Source organism: Trichosurus vulpecula, chromosome 4 (assembly GCF_011100635.1).
Source record: "Trichosurus vulpecula isolate mTriVul1 chromosome 4, mTriVul1.pri, whole genome shotgun sequence".
NCBI classification, from domain to species: domain Eukaryota; kingdom Metazoa; phylum Chordata; class Mammalia; order Diprotodontia; family Phalangeridae; genus Trichosurus; species Trichosurus vulpecula.
Window position 1 is genome coordinate 213641166 of NC_050576.1, and position 19875 is coordinate 213661040.

Sequence of the window (19875 nt, forward strand, 5' to 3'; positions counted from 1 at the left end):
AGAATCAGCTTTTAGTTTTATTATCATTTCTATAGTTTTTAAAATTTTATCCGTTTTTTGTATGCTCTTTTCCAAAAAAGAAATTCTTTTACTCTTTGTCATCTGTCCTCTGTCTATTCTAGACCTCCATTCTCCTGATTCATGATACCTATAATTATCTGGTCTTTCTCTATTCTCTGTATTCTTCATGTAGTCAAAAATTCCAACAAATTCACCACAGGCTTTTCCCTGTAGTTGGTTTTTGCCACTTCCTTGTAGAAGTTACCCTTCAGTTTCCCTTTCCAATTGTGTCTCCTAAAACCATGCCAGATACTATTGGTGTCAGAGAGGATACTGCCTTGTATTAGGGCCTCTTCCTCTTGATTTATTATGCAGCCCACAACTGATCTGTGCCCTCCCCAGTTACTGTTTGTTTTTATTTTCCCTTTTTCCTCAAAAGTCTCCTTCCTGGGGTTCATGCTTTCCCACTCCCCAAGTTGCTGCCACCCCCCAGATCTGATTCCTCTTCTGCTGAGGTAGGATGAGTGGACTTTAAAAGCACTAAATCCACTAGACCACACCTAGCTTAAGGTCCCTATCTCCCTTAGTAGACCATCTTCACCCATAAGAGCATTCATCAGTGGAACCCTTCTACTACCAAAGAGAAGCCTCCTTTGTTCTCTCCCCCCTTTTCAGTTCCACCCACTACCCTGCAGGCTAGTTTATTTCAGAGGATGAGGATTACCGTCCTCCATTGTTAGCTCTCCTTTGACTTCTGTCCAGTCACACATTCCTCTCTGTCCTCCTGCTCACTCCCCTCCTTTCATGTATGTTCCCGTGTTGTAATGTAGTTCTACAAAAAAGCATTGATTTACAGTAATGTCACCTTGTCCATAATGCTCTAGGCTTGCCTTCTCACTGTTACCTCCACCAGACTTCCACCATTGCTTCCATCTCCTTGTGTAGATTTAGGAAGGAGTCTCTTACTGGTCACTCAGCTGTTGTTCTGTTGCTATTCTTGGCTCCTGCATTTATTCACTCCATTTGCATTTCTGTTGTTTGGAGTGTTTAGAAGCAAATGATCTCTAGTTCTGGTTTTCTTTTTTAAAATGTTTGAAATACCTCTTTATTATTGAATGTCTACCTTTTTTCATTTAGGGCTTAGATCAGATTTGCCGAGTAGGCCACCCTGGGCTGCATCCTGATCTCAGTTGCTCTTTATAATACGTTATTTTTCATTCTCTCCTAGTTTTCTGATAGGTACAAAATATAGTTTTGCCTTATGGGAACATCCTTACCTTTATGTTTGAAAATCCTTCCCCTGGAAAGGGAGAAATAAAAGCATAAACAGGGGGAAATAGGATGGAGAAAAAGCCACAGATAGAAACCCTAACTGTGAATGTGAATGGGATGAACTCTCCCATAAAACAGAAGCAGATAGCAGAATGGATTAAAAACCATAATCCTATAATATGCTGTTTACAAGAAACACATTTGAAACAGGGGGATACACACAGGGTAAAGGTAAAAGGCTGGAGTAAAATATATTGTGCCTCAGCTAAAGTAAAAAAAAGCAGGTGTAGCAATCCTAATCTCAGACAAAGCAAAAGTAAAGATAGATTTAATTAAAAGAGAAGGAAAGACATTATATCCTGCTAAAAGGCACCATAAACAATGAAACAATATCATTGTTTAACGTATATGCACCATATATGGCATACAAATTCTTAGAGGAGAGGTTAAGGAAGTTACAGGAAGAAATAGATAGCAAAACTATAATATTGGGAGACCTCAGCCTCCCCCTTTCTGAACTTAATAAATCTGACCTCAAAATAAATATGAAAGAAGTTAAGGAGGTGAACAGAATTTTAGAAAAGGCAGATATGATAGACCTCTGGAGAAAACTGAATGGGGATAAAAAGGAATATACGTTTTTCTCAGCGGTACATGGCACATACTCAAAAATTGACCATGTACTAGGGCATAAAAACCTCACAGTCCAGTGCAGAAAGGCAGAAGTAGTCAAAGAACACTTTTCAGATCATGATGCAATAAGAATTATTTGTAACAAAGAACCATGGAAAAATAAGCTAAAAGTTAATTGGAAACTAAATAATCTAATTCTAAAGAATGAGTGGGCCAAAGAACAAATCAGAGAAACAATTAATAACTTCATTCAGGAGAATGACAATAATGAAACAACATACCAAAACTTATGAGATGCACCAAAAGGAGTTCTTAGGGGAAGTTTTATATCTGTAAATGCTTACATGAATAAAATAGGGGAAAAGGAGATCAGTGATCTGGGCATACAGCTGAAAAAGCTAGAAAAAGAGCAAATTGAAAATCCCCAATTAAATACCAAATTAGAAATACTGAAAATCAAAGGAGAGATTAATAAAATTGAAACCAAGAAAATTATTGAATTAATAAATAAAACAAAGAGCTGGTTTTATGAAAAAAAAAACAATAAAATTGATAAACCTTTGGTCAATTTGATTAAAAAAAAGAAAGAAGAAAATCAAATTACCAGTATCAAAAATGAAAAGGGTGAGTTCACCTCTAATGATGAGGAAATCAAAACAATAATTAGGAATTATTTTGCCCAATTGTATGCCCATAAATTTGACAACCTTAGAGATATGGATGAATAGCTACAAAAACATAAATTGCCTAGGTTAACAGAAAAGGAAGTAAAATTTCTAAATAACCCCATCTCAGAAAAAGAAATTGAGAATGCCATCAATGAACTCCCTAGGAAAAAATCTCCAGGGCCAGATGGTTTTACATGTGAATTCTATCAAACATTTAAAGAACAACTAATTCCAATACTTTGTAGACTATTTGGGAAAATAGGTGAAGAAGGAGTCCTACCAAATTCTTTTTATGACACAAATATGGTACATTAGTTTGGGTATTAACCCAAACCAGGTAGAGTCAAAACTGAGAAAGAAAATTATAGACCAATTTCTCTAATGAATATTGATGCAAAAATTTTAAATAAAATATTAGCAAAAAGATTGCAGCAACTTATGATGAGAATAATACGCTATGACCAGGTAGGATTTTTTTCCAGGAATGCAAGGCTGATTCAATATTAGGAAAACTATTAGCATAATTGACAATATCAACAACAAAACTAGCAGAAACCATATGATCATCTCAATAGACGCAGAAAAAGCCTTTGACAAAATACAACACCCATTCCTATTAAAAACACTAGAAAGCATAGGAATAAGTGGAACCTTCCTCAAAATTATAAATAGCATCTACCTAAAACCATCGACAAGCATTATTTGTAATGGGGATAAGCTAGATGCATTCCCAATAAGATCAGGGGGTAAACAAGGATGTCCATTATCACCCCTATTATTCAATTTGGTACTAGAAACATTAGCTGTAGCAATAAGAGAAGAAAAAGAAATTGAAGGAATTAGAATAGGAAAAGAAGAAACTAAATTATCACTTTTTGCAGATGATTTGATGATTTTTCTAGAGAATCAAGTAAAAAACTACTTGAAATAATAAACAACTTTAGCAAAGTTGCAGGATATAAAATAAACCCACATAAATCCTCAGCATTCCTATACATTACTAACAAAGGCCAACAGCAAGAGATAGAGAAATTCCATTCAAAGTTACTGTAGACACTATAAAATATTTGGGAATCTATCTGCCAAGACAAACCCAGGGCCTATGTGAACATAACTATGAAACACTTTTCATGTGAATAAAGTCAGATCTAAATAAATGGAAAAATATCAGTTGTTCATGGTTAAGCCAAGCTAATATAATAAAAAGGACAATTTTACCTAAATTAATCTATCTATTCAGTGCCATACCAATTGAATTACCAAAAAAATATTTTACTGAGCTGGACAAAATAATAACAAAATTCATCTGGAAAAACAAGAGGTCTAGAATATCTAGCTAGGGTATTAATGAAAAGAAATGCTAGAGAAGGTGGCCTAGCCATACCAGATATTAAACTGTACTATAGAAGCAGCAGTCATCAAAACTACCTGGTACTGGCTAAGAAACAGAGGTGTGGATCAGTGGAATAGGATAGGAATACAAGATGAAGCAGTCAACAACTATAGCAATCTACTCTTTGATAAGCCCAAAGAGGCCAGCTTCTGGGCTAAGAATTCACTATTTCACAAAAACTGCTGGGAAAATTGGAAAATGGTAGGGCAGAAAGTGGGCATAGACCAATATCTTACACCATATACCAAAGTAAAGTTAAAATGGGTTCATGATTTAGGTAGTAAAGGCTGATGCTGTAAGTAATTTGGGAGAGCAAGGAATAGTTTACTTATCAGATTTATGGAAAAGAAAAGAATTCATGACCCAACAAGAGATGGAGAGCATTACAAAATGCAAAATGGATAATTTTGATTATGTTAAATTGAAATGTTTTTGTACAAAAAAAGCCAATGCAACAAAAATCAGAAAATTGGGAGAAAATCTGTACAACTAGTATCTCTGATAAAGGCCTCATTTCTAAAATATATAGGGAACTGAGCCAAATATATAGGAATACAAGCCATTCCCCAGTTGAGAAATGGTCAAAGGATATGAACAGGCAGTTTTCAGAGGAAGAAATTAAAGCTATCTTTGGCGTATGAAAAAATGCTCTAAATCACTACTGATTAGAGAAATTCAAATCAAAACAATTCTTAGATACCATATCTCTCCCATCAGATTGGCTAAAATAACAAAACAGGAAAATGATAAATGCTGGAGAGGATGTGGGAAAATTGGAACATTGTTACATTGCTGGTGGAGTTGTGAGATGATCCAGCCATTTTGGAGAGTAATTTGGAACTACGCCCAAAGGGCTATAAAAATGTTCATACCCTTTGACCCAGCAATACCACTTCTAGGGTCGTATCCCAAAGAAATCACACAAGCAGGAAAAGGACCCATATGTACAAAAATATTTATAGCAGCTCTTTTTGTGGTAGCTAAGAATTGGAAATCAAAGGGATGCCCATCAATTGGGGAATGGCTGAACAAGCTGTGGTATATGAAGGTAATGGAATACTATTGTGCTATAAGAAATGGGGATGATACGGACTTCATAACAACCTGGAAAAACCTACACGACATAATGCTGAGTGAGCAGAGCAGAGCCAGGAGAACGTTATACATAACCACAGATATATGGATTCTGTGAGGACCAACCCTGACAGACTTCGCTCTTCTCAGCAACACAAGGTACAAAGACAACTCCAAAGGACTCACGATGGAGAATGCTATCTACATCCAGAGAACGAACTATGAAGTTTGAATGCAGATTGAGGCACACTTCATGCTCACCTTTTTTTCCCCCTTTTTTCCTTCTCTTTTGTTTTTGTTTTTGGGTTTTTTTTTTGTTTGGTTTTTTTTTTTTTTTTGGTTCTGTTTCTTCTTTCTCATGATTCATTCCATTGGTCATCATTCTTCTCCACAACTTGACCAGAGTATAAATTAATTCAATGCGAAGTTATACATGGTAGTTATATGAGATTCCATGCCATCTTGGGGAGGGAGGGGAGAAAATCTGGAACTCAAAATTATGTAGAACCGTGTGTTGTAAACTAAAAATCAAAATTAAAAAAAAAAAAAAAGAAAATCCTTCCCTGGTAGCTTGTAGAACTTTTTGTTTCTGAACTGAATTGTTAAATTTAACCACTATGTGTCTTTAGCTTTGGGGGTTTTTTTTGTTTGTTTTTGTTTTCTGGAGATGATCTATGAATTTTTTTCAATCGGTATTTCTTTTTCTATGTTCAGAAGCTCTGTGCAGTTTTATTTACTGCATTATGGTGTTATTTTGGGGAGGGGTCATATTCTCCTGGGAAACCTATGATCCTTGGGTTGTTTCTAAGCACCTTATCTTAAGACCTGTATGTTTTGTTTATATAATTAGCATATTGTCTTTTAATGCTATTGTTTTTTACTTTTCTAGATTGTTCTTCACTTCTTTATATTTACATTCCCATTCTCTTGCTCTTTCTTTTGTTTCTTTGGTGAGATTTGCCATCACAGAGTCTAGTTTTTCTATTTTCTTCATTCTTTTTGCTCTGAGGGTCATAAATTCTGCTCTCAGACTTCTTGTTTCTCTTTTGAACCTCTCAGGAACAGTGCGTTGTAGTTCCATGCTTTCCTCACTATTCTGTAGGGTCTCCTGTCTGAAATCTTGGATCATTTTCTTTTTACTAGGTCTAGAGGCCCTGGTTCCTTCTGTTGTTAAATGATTTCCTTGTTCATATATCTGCTTATGTTCAAGACCTTTGAGTTTTCTTCTCCCAAATCTCTTTGGTAATTTTAGTCTTTTTTCCTCCCCTGATTTTCCCTATTGCACACTTTCTGGCTTTGTCTTCTTATGGTGGTTTCCTTGGGGGCTGGATCTCAAAGTTTCTCAGCCTCCTTTTACAGCAGGTAATTCATGGTTCATCTGCCCGGGTCTCTGCCCCAAGTGACTTTTGGGTAGCTGAACTTGTTCCAGATGAATGATGAACTCTTTACCTCCAGCTGAGTGGACTGCTGCACAGCCCTTCACACACAGTGTCTTCCCCTGGTGTCCTACCTACTATCTGTTCTTCTGGCCTAACACCAGCAGTTTAGAGAGTCACTGTGCTGGCACTATGGGATTGGCTCCCCTGTCACTGGCAGCCCCAGCAGAGCAGAGCTGTGCAGCACTGGTGCTACAGGGTTGTCTGCTGCTACAAGTATGGCAGCTCCCAGCATGCCTTTGCTCCTAAAGGGCTTCTGAAGCACTCGATGTTGAGGAGTGAACTTTGGCAGCCTGGAGCTGGAATCTCCAAGGCAGTGGAGAAAGGAAGGGGGCACCGGAGATATATTTTGTTGCAAGCCTTTAAGTCCTTGACTCTGCTTAGTGTTGCCTTAACAGTGTGGGAGCTAGGGAATGGGGTGCTGAGTGAACTTGGTGTCAGTGAACATTGTTGGTTTTGGTTTGGGTTTTCATTTTTTACCTGCTTGTGGATTCTGGGTGCCCATGACAGTGGAGGTAGCCGAAGTTGTTTTATCCTTGGCGTATCATTTCTGTTTTGAGAGGTCGTGGGGTGAGAGGAAATGTCTAATCCTCCGTCTTGTTGCTCACATCTTGACCAACTCTTTTTACTTCTTGCTTATAGATTAGTCGGATTGAATACATTCATTCAAAGAACTTCATCCACCGTGATGTGAAGCCGGATAATTTTCTTATGGGACTGGGAAAAAAGGGTAACCTGGTCTACATCATAGACTTTGGGTTGGCCAAGAAGTACCGGGATGCTAGGACCCATCAGCACATACCCTATCGTGAGAATAAAAACCTCACAGGAACTGCTCGCTATGCCTCCATCAACACTCATCTTGGAATTGGTGAGCCTCTGTGTAGTGTACTCTCTTACCAAGAAAACGGGGAGTCACTGACCTTCTGGACTCCTTATCTCTCAAATCTGGAAATGTAATACTGCTACTTGGCCGTCATCAGAATGTGCACCCCTCCAGTGACCATTGCATCGTTGTGGCAGATAGGTTGTAGCTTCTAAGTAACTGAATTGAAAGCAGGTGGTTTTTTTTGTTTGTTTTGTTTTGTTTTTTTGCTTTGTCTTGTTTTAAGATTTGAAGGGCTGGTAACTTTGCTTTTTATTTACAGTCATTATTTTACCCTAGGCTAAGGGTTAGTTGACTTAGTTTAAGGCAAGAGTGGCAATTTATTATAAATCCAAGGTACCCAAGAAGTTTTATTGTAATTTTTGAAGGTTTTTTTCTTTTCTCCATAATGTGACTGTTAAGCATTTACTTTGTGAATTTTTTGTTACTTTAAAAATACAGTGAATGAATGAATGTTGTCACCCTGTCATATATATTTTTCTTTCTTTGTCCTTTCTCTTCAGAACAATCTCGAAGGGATGACTTGGAGTCCCTGGGCTATGTGTTGATGTACTTCAATTTGGGCTCCCTACCCTGGCAGGGTCTGAAGGCTGCTACCAAGAGACAAAAATATGAAAGAATTAGTGAAAAGAAAATGTCCACTCCCATTGAAGTGTTATGTAAAGGCTACCCTTGTAAGTCTCTGTGGGAGTCTGCCTGTTCCACACTGTTAAATTTCACTTAGTAAGCTATACATCCGTTCTGTCACTATATGGAAGAAGTGTAATCCAATAGCAAACAAACACAAATGGTAATAGGCTTGCTTCTCAGCACCTCAGTTTTGTCTTTAGAAGAAACATTGTGGAAGGAAACACTTTTTTTCTCTTCACAGACCAGAAAGGTGACAGACAGTTAATGCTTCGCACAACCTGTCCTTATCTTCTTTGCTGCTTAAATGTTGAACGTGTCTGATTGTCAAGAAGAGACAAGTTTTTGCCCAGTTCCTTGACCTTATCTCTTATATGACTAGTATTGTACTCCATAGCCTTACCTCATTTCACTTGCTGTGCTGAAATAACTCTTCTTTCAGCTCCCGATGTTATTGTTCCATTAGCTTTTCTTCATGTTCTTTACATAGGCATTCCCAGAACATGTGCCTCAGTTCTTGGTAGCGTCAGATAAATTTCCTTCTGGGATCTAAGTTCCAGAACAATGATGACTACCTCTGATTTCATCTACGTTTTAGATCATGGTTCTATTTTGTAATGTATTTATAACACAGATAAAAGATAAGATAAAAATAAACGCAAGCAAACTGTAGGAGGAAAATTGTACTAACGCTCAAACCAGGTTTCCATACTGTGGCTATAGCTTTGAGTTTCTCAATGTTTTGCAGCTGAATTTGCCACATACCTGAATTTCTGTCGTTCCTTGCGTTTTGATGACAAACCTGACTATTCCTACCTGAGACAGCTCTTCAGAAACCTGTTCCATCGCCAGGGTTTTTCCTATGACTATGTGTTTGACTGGAACATGCTCAAATTTGTAAGTATCACTGTTGTTCCTTTTAAGGACTGGAGTTCACAAATAGGATTTTACTTTTTGTTTTAGAGTTATTCAGGTAGCATTTCCTATTTTCTACCTCCTTTTTTAAATCACTTGGATAATTATAATCCCAGTAACATTGAAATGCTGGAGTAAAAAGGGAAAGACATTGGAGTCCTTCAAATGTTTATGCTGTACCTGGAAGCCTCCTGACAACCTGGATATATACCATGGGTCATCATGACAGCCTGGTCCCAGAAAATGGACTAATGGGGCCTTGGGAATTGTGTTTTGCCTTATTTTGAAATACCTATCCAAGTATTGTCTTATATCTTTCTTTGGAGTTTTTACTTCTTTGCCCATAGTTAATTGATTTTGTAAATCCTGGTTCCGTACTACTGTTTTCCCTTGGCCCTTGGCCTTTTTTTCATCTGACACAACCCTGGGTTGGTGATATTTGGTACAGAACTAGTAAGAATTCAGGCTTAAGCTGTTCTACTTCCACTTTTGTTAAGAATTCATTCTATTCAGTTATCAACTCAAAACAAATTGAAACCCATCCAGGGTGATGAAATCTACAGCCTACAGAGTCAGACCTCTTCCTCAAAGGGTACACAAAAACAGGAAGCCTTAGAATGACTTTACAGAATGAAAAAGAGCTAACCAATAATGCCAAGAGTATTTTGCCCCAGAATTTGGGGTTAGTTTCATTTTTGCCCAATTTAAGCATTTGTGTTTGGAGAGAGGATCACAACAGAGTTGGAATGTGTAACCATAAGTCAGCCACTTCATCCTTGAAAATTAGAATATATTGTAAAATAGGTAGTTTGTGAACATTTTGAAAGGTAAGTTGTGACCACCAAGAGCCAGCATGGCTTCATTAAAAACAGCTGTGCCAGTCTAACGTTTTTTTCTGACAGGGTAACTAAACTGGAAGATGAGGAAAATGCTATAGAAATGGTAGGTACATGTGACAAAGCTATTCTTGTTATGCTTGTGAAGATGGAGAGAGGTGATCTAGATAGTAGTAAAGTCCAGTAGATCTGAGATTGGTGAAAAACTAGACTCAGAGTAGCTGTTAATGACTCTCTTTCAGCTTGGAAGAAGGTCTTTATTGAAGGGCATTGGGAGTCTGTCTTTTGCCCTGGACTACTCATCCTTTTTTTTTTTTTTAAATCAGTGACCTGTGAATGAAGTACACCTATCTAATTTTCAGGTGATATTATGCTAGATAGATAACAAATTGGATGACACAGTCAGCATTCAGAAAGATAATGACAGTCTAGAATTATAGCCTGAATCAAATAATGTGAAATTTTATGGGGATAAATATAAAGATCTATACTTGCATTCAAAAAAATCAACCTCACAATTCAAAAGTGGGAAAGCCATGGCCGGGCAATATTCATGTGAAAAAAAAAACTAAAGGTTTTAATGGCCTACATATTCAGTGTAAGTCAATATGATATGGCAGCCAAGAAAGCAAGAGCCATCTTGGGATACATTGTGAAAAGTCTAGACTCCTAGACCAGAGAAGCACCTGTTGCTCTGTTCTCTCTCTGTTCTTGGCCCCACAGGCACAATTAGGGCCACTGGGTAGAAGTTGTAAAAAGTATATTTCGGTGGTAGTGTAAGGAAGGACTTCTTTTTAACAGATCTAAAAATGTAGTAGACTCTACAGATAGTGGGTTCCCCCTTAGGCTTTTCAGGTGAAAACTAGATAAATGCTTTGAAGGAGGGCATATTGTAGAGAGGAATCTTGGCCAAATTGGACCAGATGGCCCCTCCTATACTTGCTGTCCTATAGAGTCTGTGATTCTGGGACTAGACTGACGTGAATAATGGAACTTGAAGGTGTTAATAGTTACATCATTCCTTCATAGGATGCATAGTGAGAACTCCAGATTTTTTTTCCCTATTTTGGGGTGGAGGGAGTTAAATATTTCTATTCTGTGTGAATTCTGCCTGTTCACTTCAGTTGTATAATAAGTGACTATAATTAAGAAGGGAGGGTCATTGGAAATTTTGTAATTTTCTTTTCATGCTATCCCTTCTGAGAAGAAGAGACATCATAGGCAGGGTTCCTGTGGTTGAGCTCTAGTTCTCAAGAAAATGGCCTAGGGGATTTAGAAACCTGCAGAACCTAGAGGAAGGGAATCTTTCTGGTGCAATTGAACATGCTTGTTGATTCTGTTGATTCTTCTACTCAGAATTTGGTTTCTCAGCATGTACCCTTCCCGACAAAGTCATTTATAACTTATTCTCTCGTGTTGTTTTCTTTCTAACAAGGGAATTTATTAGTCTTTAAACATTGGTTGGCCAAGACTGTCATAGCTTAAGTGTGTAAAATGGAATGTGTATGAAAATACTTGATAAACTGTAAAGCCGTTATCTGAGGTGCCACTGCTGGTGGCCCCCTGGTGGTAGTGATAATAGGGAAATGTACCCATGGGTTTGTGATTTGGGCCATATTTTTAATTTTGAGTCTCTAGCAAAAACAGCTACACTATGAATGCAGCCATATGCATCCACATCAATCCTCCCCTGGTGTAACCTCTTCAATGATAGCACTTTGCCTTTTCTGTCTTACCTACCCTCTTAACACAGACTAAATGTAATTCACTTAATAACATCTCTTACCCTCTGGCCTTATGCTACTAACTCAGATTTTCTGTACTTTAGCAGCATCTGGTTTCATACCTGCTTTCATACCATACCTCATACATACCTACACACCCACTCTGTGCCCTTTCTTTGACTGTACCTTGGCTTTTGATAATCTGTTTATCTTCCTTCCCTGTCCTGCCTCTACCTCCCCCAAAAGGTCACATCACAGTACATAAATGTTTTGTGTGATTTGCAGGCACAGATAGAATTAAAAGGGAACATTCATAGAATCAATAGTTACAGGATTTGAAGATGCTTTTAGAGCTTCTCTATATGATTGCATTTAAGAGTTGTGAGATGGAGTTTCTCTTGCCTAGGAAGGAAGGAAAGAAACAAGCATTTATTAAGCACCTACTGTGTGGGCTAAATGCTTTATAAATGTAAATACCTGGGAGGTAGGTGCTATTATCCCCATTTTCAGTTGAGGCAACCAAGGCAAAAAGAGGTTGCGACTTGGCTCGAGTCAGTCACACAGCTAGTAAGTCTCTGAGTCTGAATTTGAATTCAAGTCTTCCCAACTCCAAGCCTAGCAAGTGCTCTCTATACTGAGCCCCCTAGTTACCTATAGGTGACTTAACAGGGTTCTTTCCTTGTGATGACAATAGTAAATCCTCCTGACCTTTCCATATTAACCTCATCACGAGACAAGTCTTCCCCCTAAATAATAGCTTAGTGTTTTCTCAAGTTGCCAAGTAATTGTAAAGGAATATTGATAAAGTTAGCAGTAAGCCAGGTCTGACAATGTTGGCCTTCCTCAGGGTGCCAGCCGGGCAGCTGATGATGCCGAAAGGGAACGTCGGGATCGAGAGGAGCGATTGAGACACTCCCGAAATCCAACCACTCGGGGTCTCCCTTCCACTGCATCAGGCCGCCTCAGGGGAACACAAGATGTAGCTCCTCCCACTCCCCTCACCCCTACCTCACATACTGGTAAGTGAGCCCACAAAAGCTGCTTTCTCCAGGCTTTTTTTAACTGGTAGTTTATTTTTGTTTTCTTTTTTTTTCTGATTTAACTTTTTTGAAGTTGATGGTTCAAGAACCATTTAGAACTTGTGAGATCTTTTCCCAGCTTGAGCTGCAGCTTGCTCTGGGATCATATACAAATGAGATAACACTTCTGTACCTGAGTAATTCATTTAATTGTTAACAGGTTTTATGTCTATGTTGCCTATTTTTTATCAATTAAATTTATTATGATAATTACCCGCAAACAGATGATGCAGCTCTCTTGGAAAAAATGCCTTTATGAAAGCATTTCACAGAATCCCAAAATCTGACAGAAGAGATCTCAGAGGCCATCTCATACAACATATTCATACACAGAAGGAATCCCCACTATAATATGCACCCTAAGTGATCATCCAGCATCTTCTCAAAAGAGCCCCCGAGGTCAGGCCGGTTCACTTTTGGACAGCTGTAATTTTAAAAGTTTTCCTAACATCAAGCCTAAATTGATCCTTTTGCAACTTTTTTTTTAATTTATTCTTTTTTTTAATTTTACGACTCAAAGGCCAGGACACAAATACAGAATAGAGAAAAGAAATAAAAACATATCATAAATTTAAATATTGGAACTTAAATACAAAGTAAGAAAGAAAAAAAAACATGTCACGTGCATAGCAGAACATAAGAAGGATTCAAAATATGTAATAATAAATTTTCATTTCAAGAACGCCTGTATGATAAATAATAATTTTGTGTTGAAAACTGTCCATCTTTTCTTTGCTTCCTTGTAAGTTTTCTTTTGTTCTGTGCTGTACACTTTTTTACTTTGTTCTCCCCCCCAGAAGGCTACAATTAAGTTTGGATGTTTCTCTATAGCTATGAATACATACATATACATATATAGATATATACTTTCCCAAACAAATTCTACTCTTGATCTTTTTTTTGTTTGGGTATATCTCTTGTTTCCTGCCTCTTCTACTTTATTTTTGCCCTCTATGTTGCCCTCCTTTTACTTGCCTACTCCCCTCCAAGGATCCTTCCCCTATCCTCCCATTTTCCCCTATCCTCCCATTCCCATAAATCTAAACACGCTTCTATACCCCACTTCTACCTATTCCCTTACCCTCCCCTGTAAGGATCCTTCCCTGTGCCCCTACCATTTTATTTCTTCTGAATTTAGAAGACTTTTTTACTGTTATAAATATATATGTGTTGTTCCCTCTCATTAAGCCCATTCCTGATGAAAGTAGGTTATCAGAACTATCAGCCCTAGTCTCCCGTCTAATTTCTCTGTATCAGTTCTACTTCTTGCACTTCATTTGTATAAAATAATTACTCTTTTTAGCTGTTCCTAAATGGTTTTACTTTTTGGGTTCCTATCACACTCAGGTTTGCCTCAATCTTTCTTATGAGCTACCCAATTATTAATAAGAATCTTAGACATAGGTTTTACATTTTACATACATAAAAAGTAGACAGTCTGTCCTTATGAATCCCTTATAATCAGTCTCTTTCTCTTGGCTTTTGTATGTCAGATCTTCAGGTTGTTTTCTTTAACAAAGCTTTGAAAGTCTGACAGTTGATCAAATGTCTTTTTTTTTTTCCACTCAGGGTAATGCTTAACTTTGCAGGGTGTATGACGTTTTTTGGCCAGAGCGCCAGTTCTTTTGCTCTTCAATATGTAGTGTTCCAAAACCTGTGGTCTTTTAATGTCTCTGCTGCTAGGTCTTGTGTGATTGATTGTGGCACCATCATATTGAAATTGTTTTAATCTTGATGCTTTTAATATTTTATCCTTGAGCTGGGGGTTTCAGAATTTGACCGTATCCCTATGAGTTTTCCTCATAGGATCTCTTTAAGTGGTGACCAATGGATATTTTTCTGTTTCTATTCTCCCACCCCTTCCCCCACCTCCCCCCCCCACCCCCACCCCTGTTCTAGTGCTTCAGGATAATTTTATTTAATTATTTCTTGTATTAGTGTATCAAGATTCTTCTTTTGATCATCACTTTCAGTTAGTCCGGTGTTTTTATGCTTTCTCTTTTTGATCTATTCTCCAAACCTGTTGTTTTTCTTATGTTTCACTTTCTCTTCTATTTTTTTATTATTCCTATTTTGTTTAATTATTTCTTAATTTCATTTCACTGGCTTCCCCTTGCCCAATTTTGATTTTCAAGGTGTCATTGTCTTCCTTAAGATTCTGGATCTCCTTTTCTAGTTGGTTGACTTTCCTTTCATAATCTTCTTGTTTTTCCTGAAGTAGTCTTTTTTTTTTTTTAGGTGTGTTTTTTTTTTCTTTTTTTTCTTTTTTTTTTTTTAGGTTTTCCTCCATCTGTGTCATTTGGTTTTTAAAGTCTTTTTTAAGATCTTCTATGAATTCTTTTTCGGGCAGGTCACCATTTGACATTACTGTTTGGGTACTTGGTTACTCCTGAAGATGAACCCCGTCTTCTCTATTCCCATAATAGCTTTCTATGGTTAGATTTTTTTCTCCTTTGCCTGTGCATTTTTTGTGGTAAAAGCTTACTTTTTGTAATCACCTCTAGCCCTGGGGTATGAGAGATAGTGCCTCTTGCCCCAGATCTTCAGTTCTCCCCTCTAGCCTTAACCAAAACCAAACCTCCAACTTCCTGTAAGTGCCCACAGCCAGGGACTTTCTGCCCCACTGCTTCTGCAGTCACCAGACATGTGCTGGTTCCTTCTTGCCCCCACTGCTCTTCACAGCACAGCTGGGTCTGGCGTTCCTCATCAGCAGAGGTTCTCTCTTTGGGGCTCAGATGCCCAACTCCTCTCACTGTCCCAGGGGTAAAAGTTCCTGGGGCTGAGGCCACCTCTCAAACCAACTAACCTCAGGGCTAGCTGCTTTGTTGTTAAAGGGGGACCCCAGCCTAGAGGTGTTTACTGTTCACCTGGACCAAGCCTTGTCCTGGAATTTTTCTTCTGATTTTTCTCAGATTGTCCCAGGAAAACCCTGGATGTGCCCCTATTATTTATTTTTACCAGCACTTTATTCTCCCTAAGGTGCTATTTTATCTCTCTTGTTGGGGAAAATCTTGAGAGCTTGAAATTTTCTGACCTACTCTGCCATCTTCCCAGAATCTTCTCCTCTTTGTAACTTCTATCCATTCATTGCTTCTGGTTCAGCTCCCTGGAGCCAAAAAGAATAAGTCTGATCCCTCCTCCACTTAAAATACTTGAACATAGTTATTATGTCCCCCATGCTTCTTCTTTTCTCCAAGCTAAAGTTACCAGTTCTTTCAACAAGCCCCCATGTATCATGGACTCAGGGCCCATCACTATCCTGGTTGCCCTCCTCAGGACACAATCCCCTTTATCAGTGTCCTCAGAATGGAACATAATACACCCCCACCCCTACCCCATCCCTCATGTGAGGTCTTAAACAGAGAATATAAAATTATCACCTCCTTACTCCTAGAAGCTCTGCTTCTCTTCATGTAGATCACGATTACAATAGCTTTGTTGTCTGCTGCAAACACTGCTGTCACATGGAGTTTGCAGCCAGTAAAACTCCCAGGATTTTTTTGAGAACTGCTATCTATCTATACCTTTCCCCAGCTTATATTTGTGGAGTTGATTATTTTTTGTACCTAAGTGCAAGTTAGCTTTATATTTATCCCTGTTAAATTATTAGAATCAGCCCAGTGTTCTAGCCTATCAAGATCTTTTCAGGGATGGTAACCCTATTGTTAAACTATTCCTTCAAGCTTTGTGTCACCTGCAGATTTAATGAGCATACCACCTGTGTCTTTATCCATCCAAGTCATTAGGCCAAACACAGATCCTTGGGGTTCTCCACTGGAAAGCTAGGTGATAAGAGTATAGTGTAGACCACTGAGTCTAAGAGTTGGGAAGACCTGAGTGGAAGTTAGGTTATTCTAGTATGACCTGTCTTCCTGGGACCCATGCTGGCTCTTCAGAATCACTGCTTCGCTTTCTAAATGTGCACCAGCCATCTCTTTAATGATCCATTCTAGAATCTTTCCAGAAATCAAAGTCAAAATCACTGGCCTATGGTTTACAGGCTTTATTTTCCTCTCTTTTTTGACAAGTAGGACAATATTTGTTCTTCTTCAATATTTGTGTACATCTCCTTGTGTACATTTTCCTTTTTTTTTTTTTTGTGAGGGGGAAGGCAGGGCAGTTGAGGGTAAGTCATTTGCAAGTCATTGCCCAAGGTCACACAGCTAGTAAGTGTGTCAAGTGTCTGAGGTCGGATTTGAACTCAGGTCCTCCTGACTCCAGGGCCGGTGCTCTACTCACTGTGCCACCTGGCTACCCCCTGTACATTTTCCAATACATATTATCACTGAAAGAAGCTCAGCAGTCACATCAGCCAGTTCTTTCAGGACCTGAGAAGATATCTGGGCTGGATTACCTGAATTTAATAATCTCCTTACTTACTTTGGGTATCAGTTCCCTATTAGTCATTTTTATTCTGTCATTTCCAACATAAAGGCCATTTTGTCTCCTCTTTCTTATCAGTTATCAACATTCCATCCACCTCAAACAAAGGTCCTATACTTTCTTTGATCCTCCTTTTGCGCCCCACCCCCAGCTAAAAATAATTTTTGTTTTCCTTAATTTCCTTCAAAAGCCTTAGCTCATTCAAAAGGTTAACATCCCTAACACTGTTTTTACAGGATTATGCTATAAAACTTTTCTCAGTGGAACTTGTTTCCTTTTGTGTCTTCAGAATTTCATTTCTGAACATCTGCCATCCCTCCTGGGCTTGTATCCCTTCAGGCATTTTAGTCTATGGAATACTACCTATCTTTGCTCAGAATCCTTTGAAATCTGCTTTCCCAGCCAGATGTGGTCAACACAATTGTAATCCTAACTATGGGGCTGGTGAATCTCTTGATCTCAGGAGTTCAGAATTGTTAGAGAGTTATGCCCAGGTCAGAAAATGGAGCAAGTCAAAATTCCCACACTGAGTAGTGAGATTGGACCCAAGAAGGGACCTAGTCTTTAAAAAAAGAAAAAGGAATTCTGCTTTCCCCAAATCTAGGGTGCACATCAGACTGTCCAAATTTTGTCCTCTCCTCTCTCATAAACTCCTAAGATGGAATAGTAGGTTGCCCACAACATTTCCACCGTGTTCATTCCTAACCCACTGCTCTCTGCTAATGAGAATCTTATCCTGTATAGAATTTCCCTTTGTTGGTTTCTCTTTCCTTTGAAGGATAAAATTATCATTAAACCACTTGTTACCTTTTTTTATCCCATTGTTACCCATATGTAAATTGTACTTTTCCTCTCAATATATTTTGGTAGTTGATAGGTAGGGAGCAAAGCTTAGAGTACTGGACTTGGAGTCAGGAAGACCTTAGTTCTAATTCTGCCTCAGGTGCTTGATAGTTTTTTAATCATTTGATTAAACAGATGGTCTGAAAGTATTGTAACATTTTGCAAATGGATGAGCTTTGTCAGTATTCATCCCACCAAGCTTGCCCCTGAGTTTGAATTCTAAGATGACAAGATAACCAGTAGGGTGATAAAACAAAGCTATTCCTGTGCCTGATGTTGCATGAACTTGTTGAACCTGATTTTAAAAGCAAAATATGCTAAATAATGGAATTTGAATCTAGATTCTAAGATTGGTGAATAAAGAAAGACCTTACAGTTTTACTCAGTTGGTGTCTTTTCACCTAGCTAACACCTCTCCTCGGCCTGTCTCTGGAATGGAAAGAGAGCGGAAAGTGAGTATGAGACTGCATCGTGGTGCCCCAGTCAATATCTCTTCGTCTGATTTAACAGGCAGACAAGATACCTCTCGCATGTCAACCTCACAGGTACGGAATTTGGGTACACCTTACAGGGGGAGAGCTAGGGATCAAAGCATGGTAATGTGTGTAATTGTGACTCCTCAGTTTTAACCTGCTGCTTCCCCTGTACTGACTAGACAAAATGGATCCCCTGGTGTCTTGTATGTCATTTGTTTTTTGTTCTCTACCTCAAGGATATGAGTGGAGTAAAGCCTATTGGAAATCTTTTGGATATTTTAGAAGTCTTCCCAGCTTCCTGGGACTCAGATTTGTAATTGCTGTTTTCCTGACAAGGTTGAGATTCAAAAGGGAGTCGAGCTATACATACTTAAGGGCCCTTTTCCTTCAAGGAGCCAATAAGCAAAGAAACATTGAGGGCCTTTTCTCTTCTTCTTATTTAATATCCCTCCTGTGTTTGCCTCCCATCGAGTACTATGATCATGGACCCTGGATTTCTGTCTTTCATAGACATGATCTAAACAACAGACTTGCCTGTACCTCATGTTCATTATTATAGGCCCTGCCTGGAAAAGTTTTCCTCATTCTTTTTGGTTAGAGAACGAAACCCGGTAAAGAGCAAGATGAGTCAAGGTATTGATTTTTTAAAAAAGAGAGAGAGTTAATAGCTTGTAGTGTGAGTCTTTGTGCAGTGAACAGGTGTCCCTTTGCCCTTTGGACACATGTCAAGTCTGGGTTACACATGTTCCACAGTGGGTGATATGTAACTTTCTTTTCTCTAGTACAGTATTATTGAATTGGGTTAAATTTGGTTTTATGCCTCCTCTATATCTTATTTGCTCGCTTCACTAATGAGAACTTGCCCATTGAAGTAAATATAAACTTGCTACAAGGTGGAGGCAGCAGAGCCATGATAAAGTATCCTCAGCTCCAAGCCAGGTCTCAGATTTCTCCCTCTTAACCACTTTATTCCATGCACATTCTTTTTCTCTCTTTTCTCTGCTTTGATGCATACTGTGACATACCTACCTCAACAAACTAGGACAAATCTTTACGTGCGTTATCAAATTTTTTCCTAAAACAGCTTTCCTTTTTGTCCCCCACCCCCATCAATTTTTGTATGTTTGTGGTGCCCTTTGAGTAATTAGAATAGACCAAAGCAAAATCTCTTTTGGTCCTTGGTCGCTTGACTCCTTGCTTGTTCACAACTTGGTTCCTGGCAAATGTCCTGCAAAGTTTTACATATAGGATATGAGTTACCCTGGTCAATACTAGAATTCTTGATTTGACACAAGTCAGTTAGAAAGATCAGCTGGAAGATTGGTTCTTTTGGTGGCTCTTGAAATGACATCCTTTTAAATTGTGATACTTTTTAGTTTCTAAATTAGGATAAATGTTAGCCCTTCTTGCTTAATTGAAGTTAGTTTGATTAGTGAGTTAAGTATGTTGGGTGACAGTGCATAGTGACAGAGAATAAACCCTTCATTTATCCAAAATTGTAATTGTATAACTTTGTCTTGTAGAGATAAAAATTGCTTTACAAGTTCCCTTTATGATTTTTTCGCCCATTTTAAAAATGGTGATTGATTTGGTGAAGGTGGGACACACATAAGAGTGACTGTTTCTGGGA

The 19875-nt window shown here is 38.4% G+C and overlaps 1 protein-coding gene across 3 annotated transcripts in view; it reads left to right on the forward strand.

Annotated features, from left to right (window-relative positions):
- Nucleotides 1–19875, forward strand: part of CSNK1D (casein kinase 1 delta) — a 71543-nt gene that overhangs the window by 32978 nt on the left and 18690 nt on the right. For all 3 annotated transcript variants that reach the window (XM_036753845.1, XM_036753848.1, XM_036753847.1), the window contains exons 4-8: nucleotides 7119–7347; nucleotides 7866–8036; nucleotides 8738–8886; nucleotides 12312–12483; nucleotides 18175–18314. In XM_036753845.1, the coding sequence (XP_036609740.1) occupies nucleotides 7119–7347; nucleotides 7866–8036; nucleotides 8738–8886; nucleotides 12312–12483; nucleotides 18175–18314 (861 nt within the window). The remainder of the gene's footprint in view (nucleotides 1–7118; nucleotides 7348–7865; nucleotides 8037–8737; nucleotides 8887–12311; nucleotides 12484–18174; nucleotides 18315–19875) is intronic.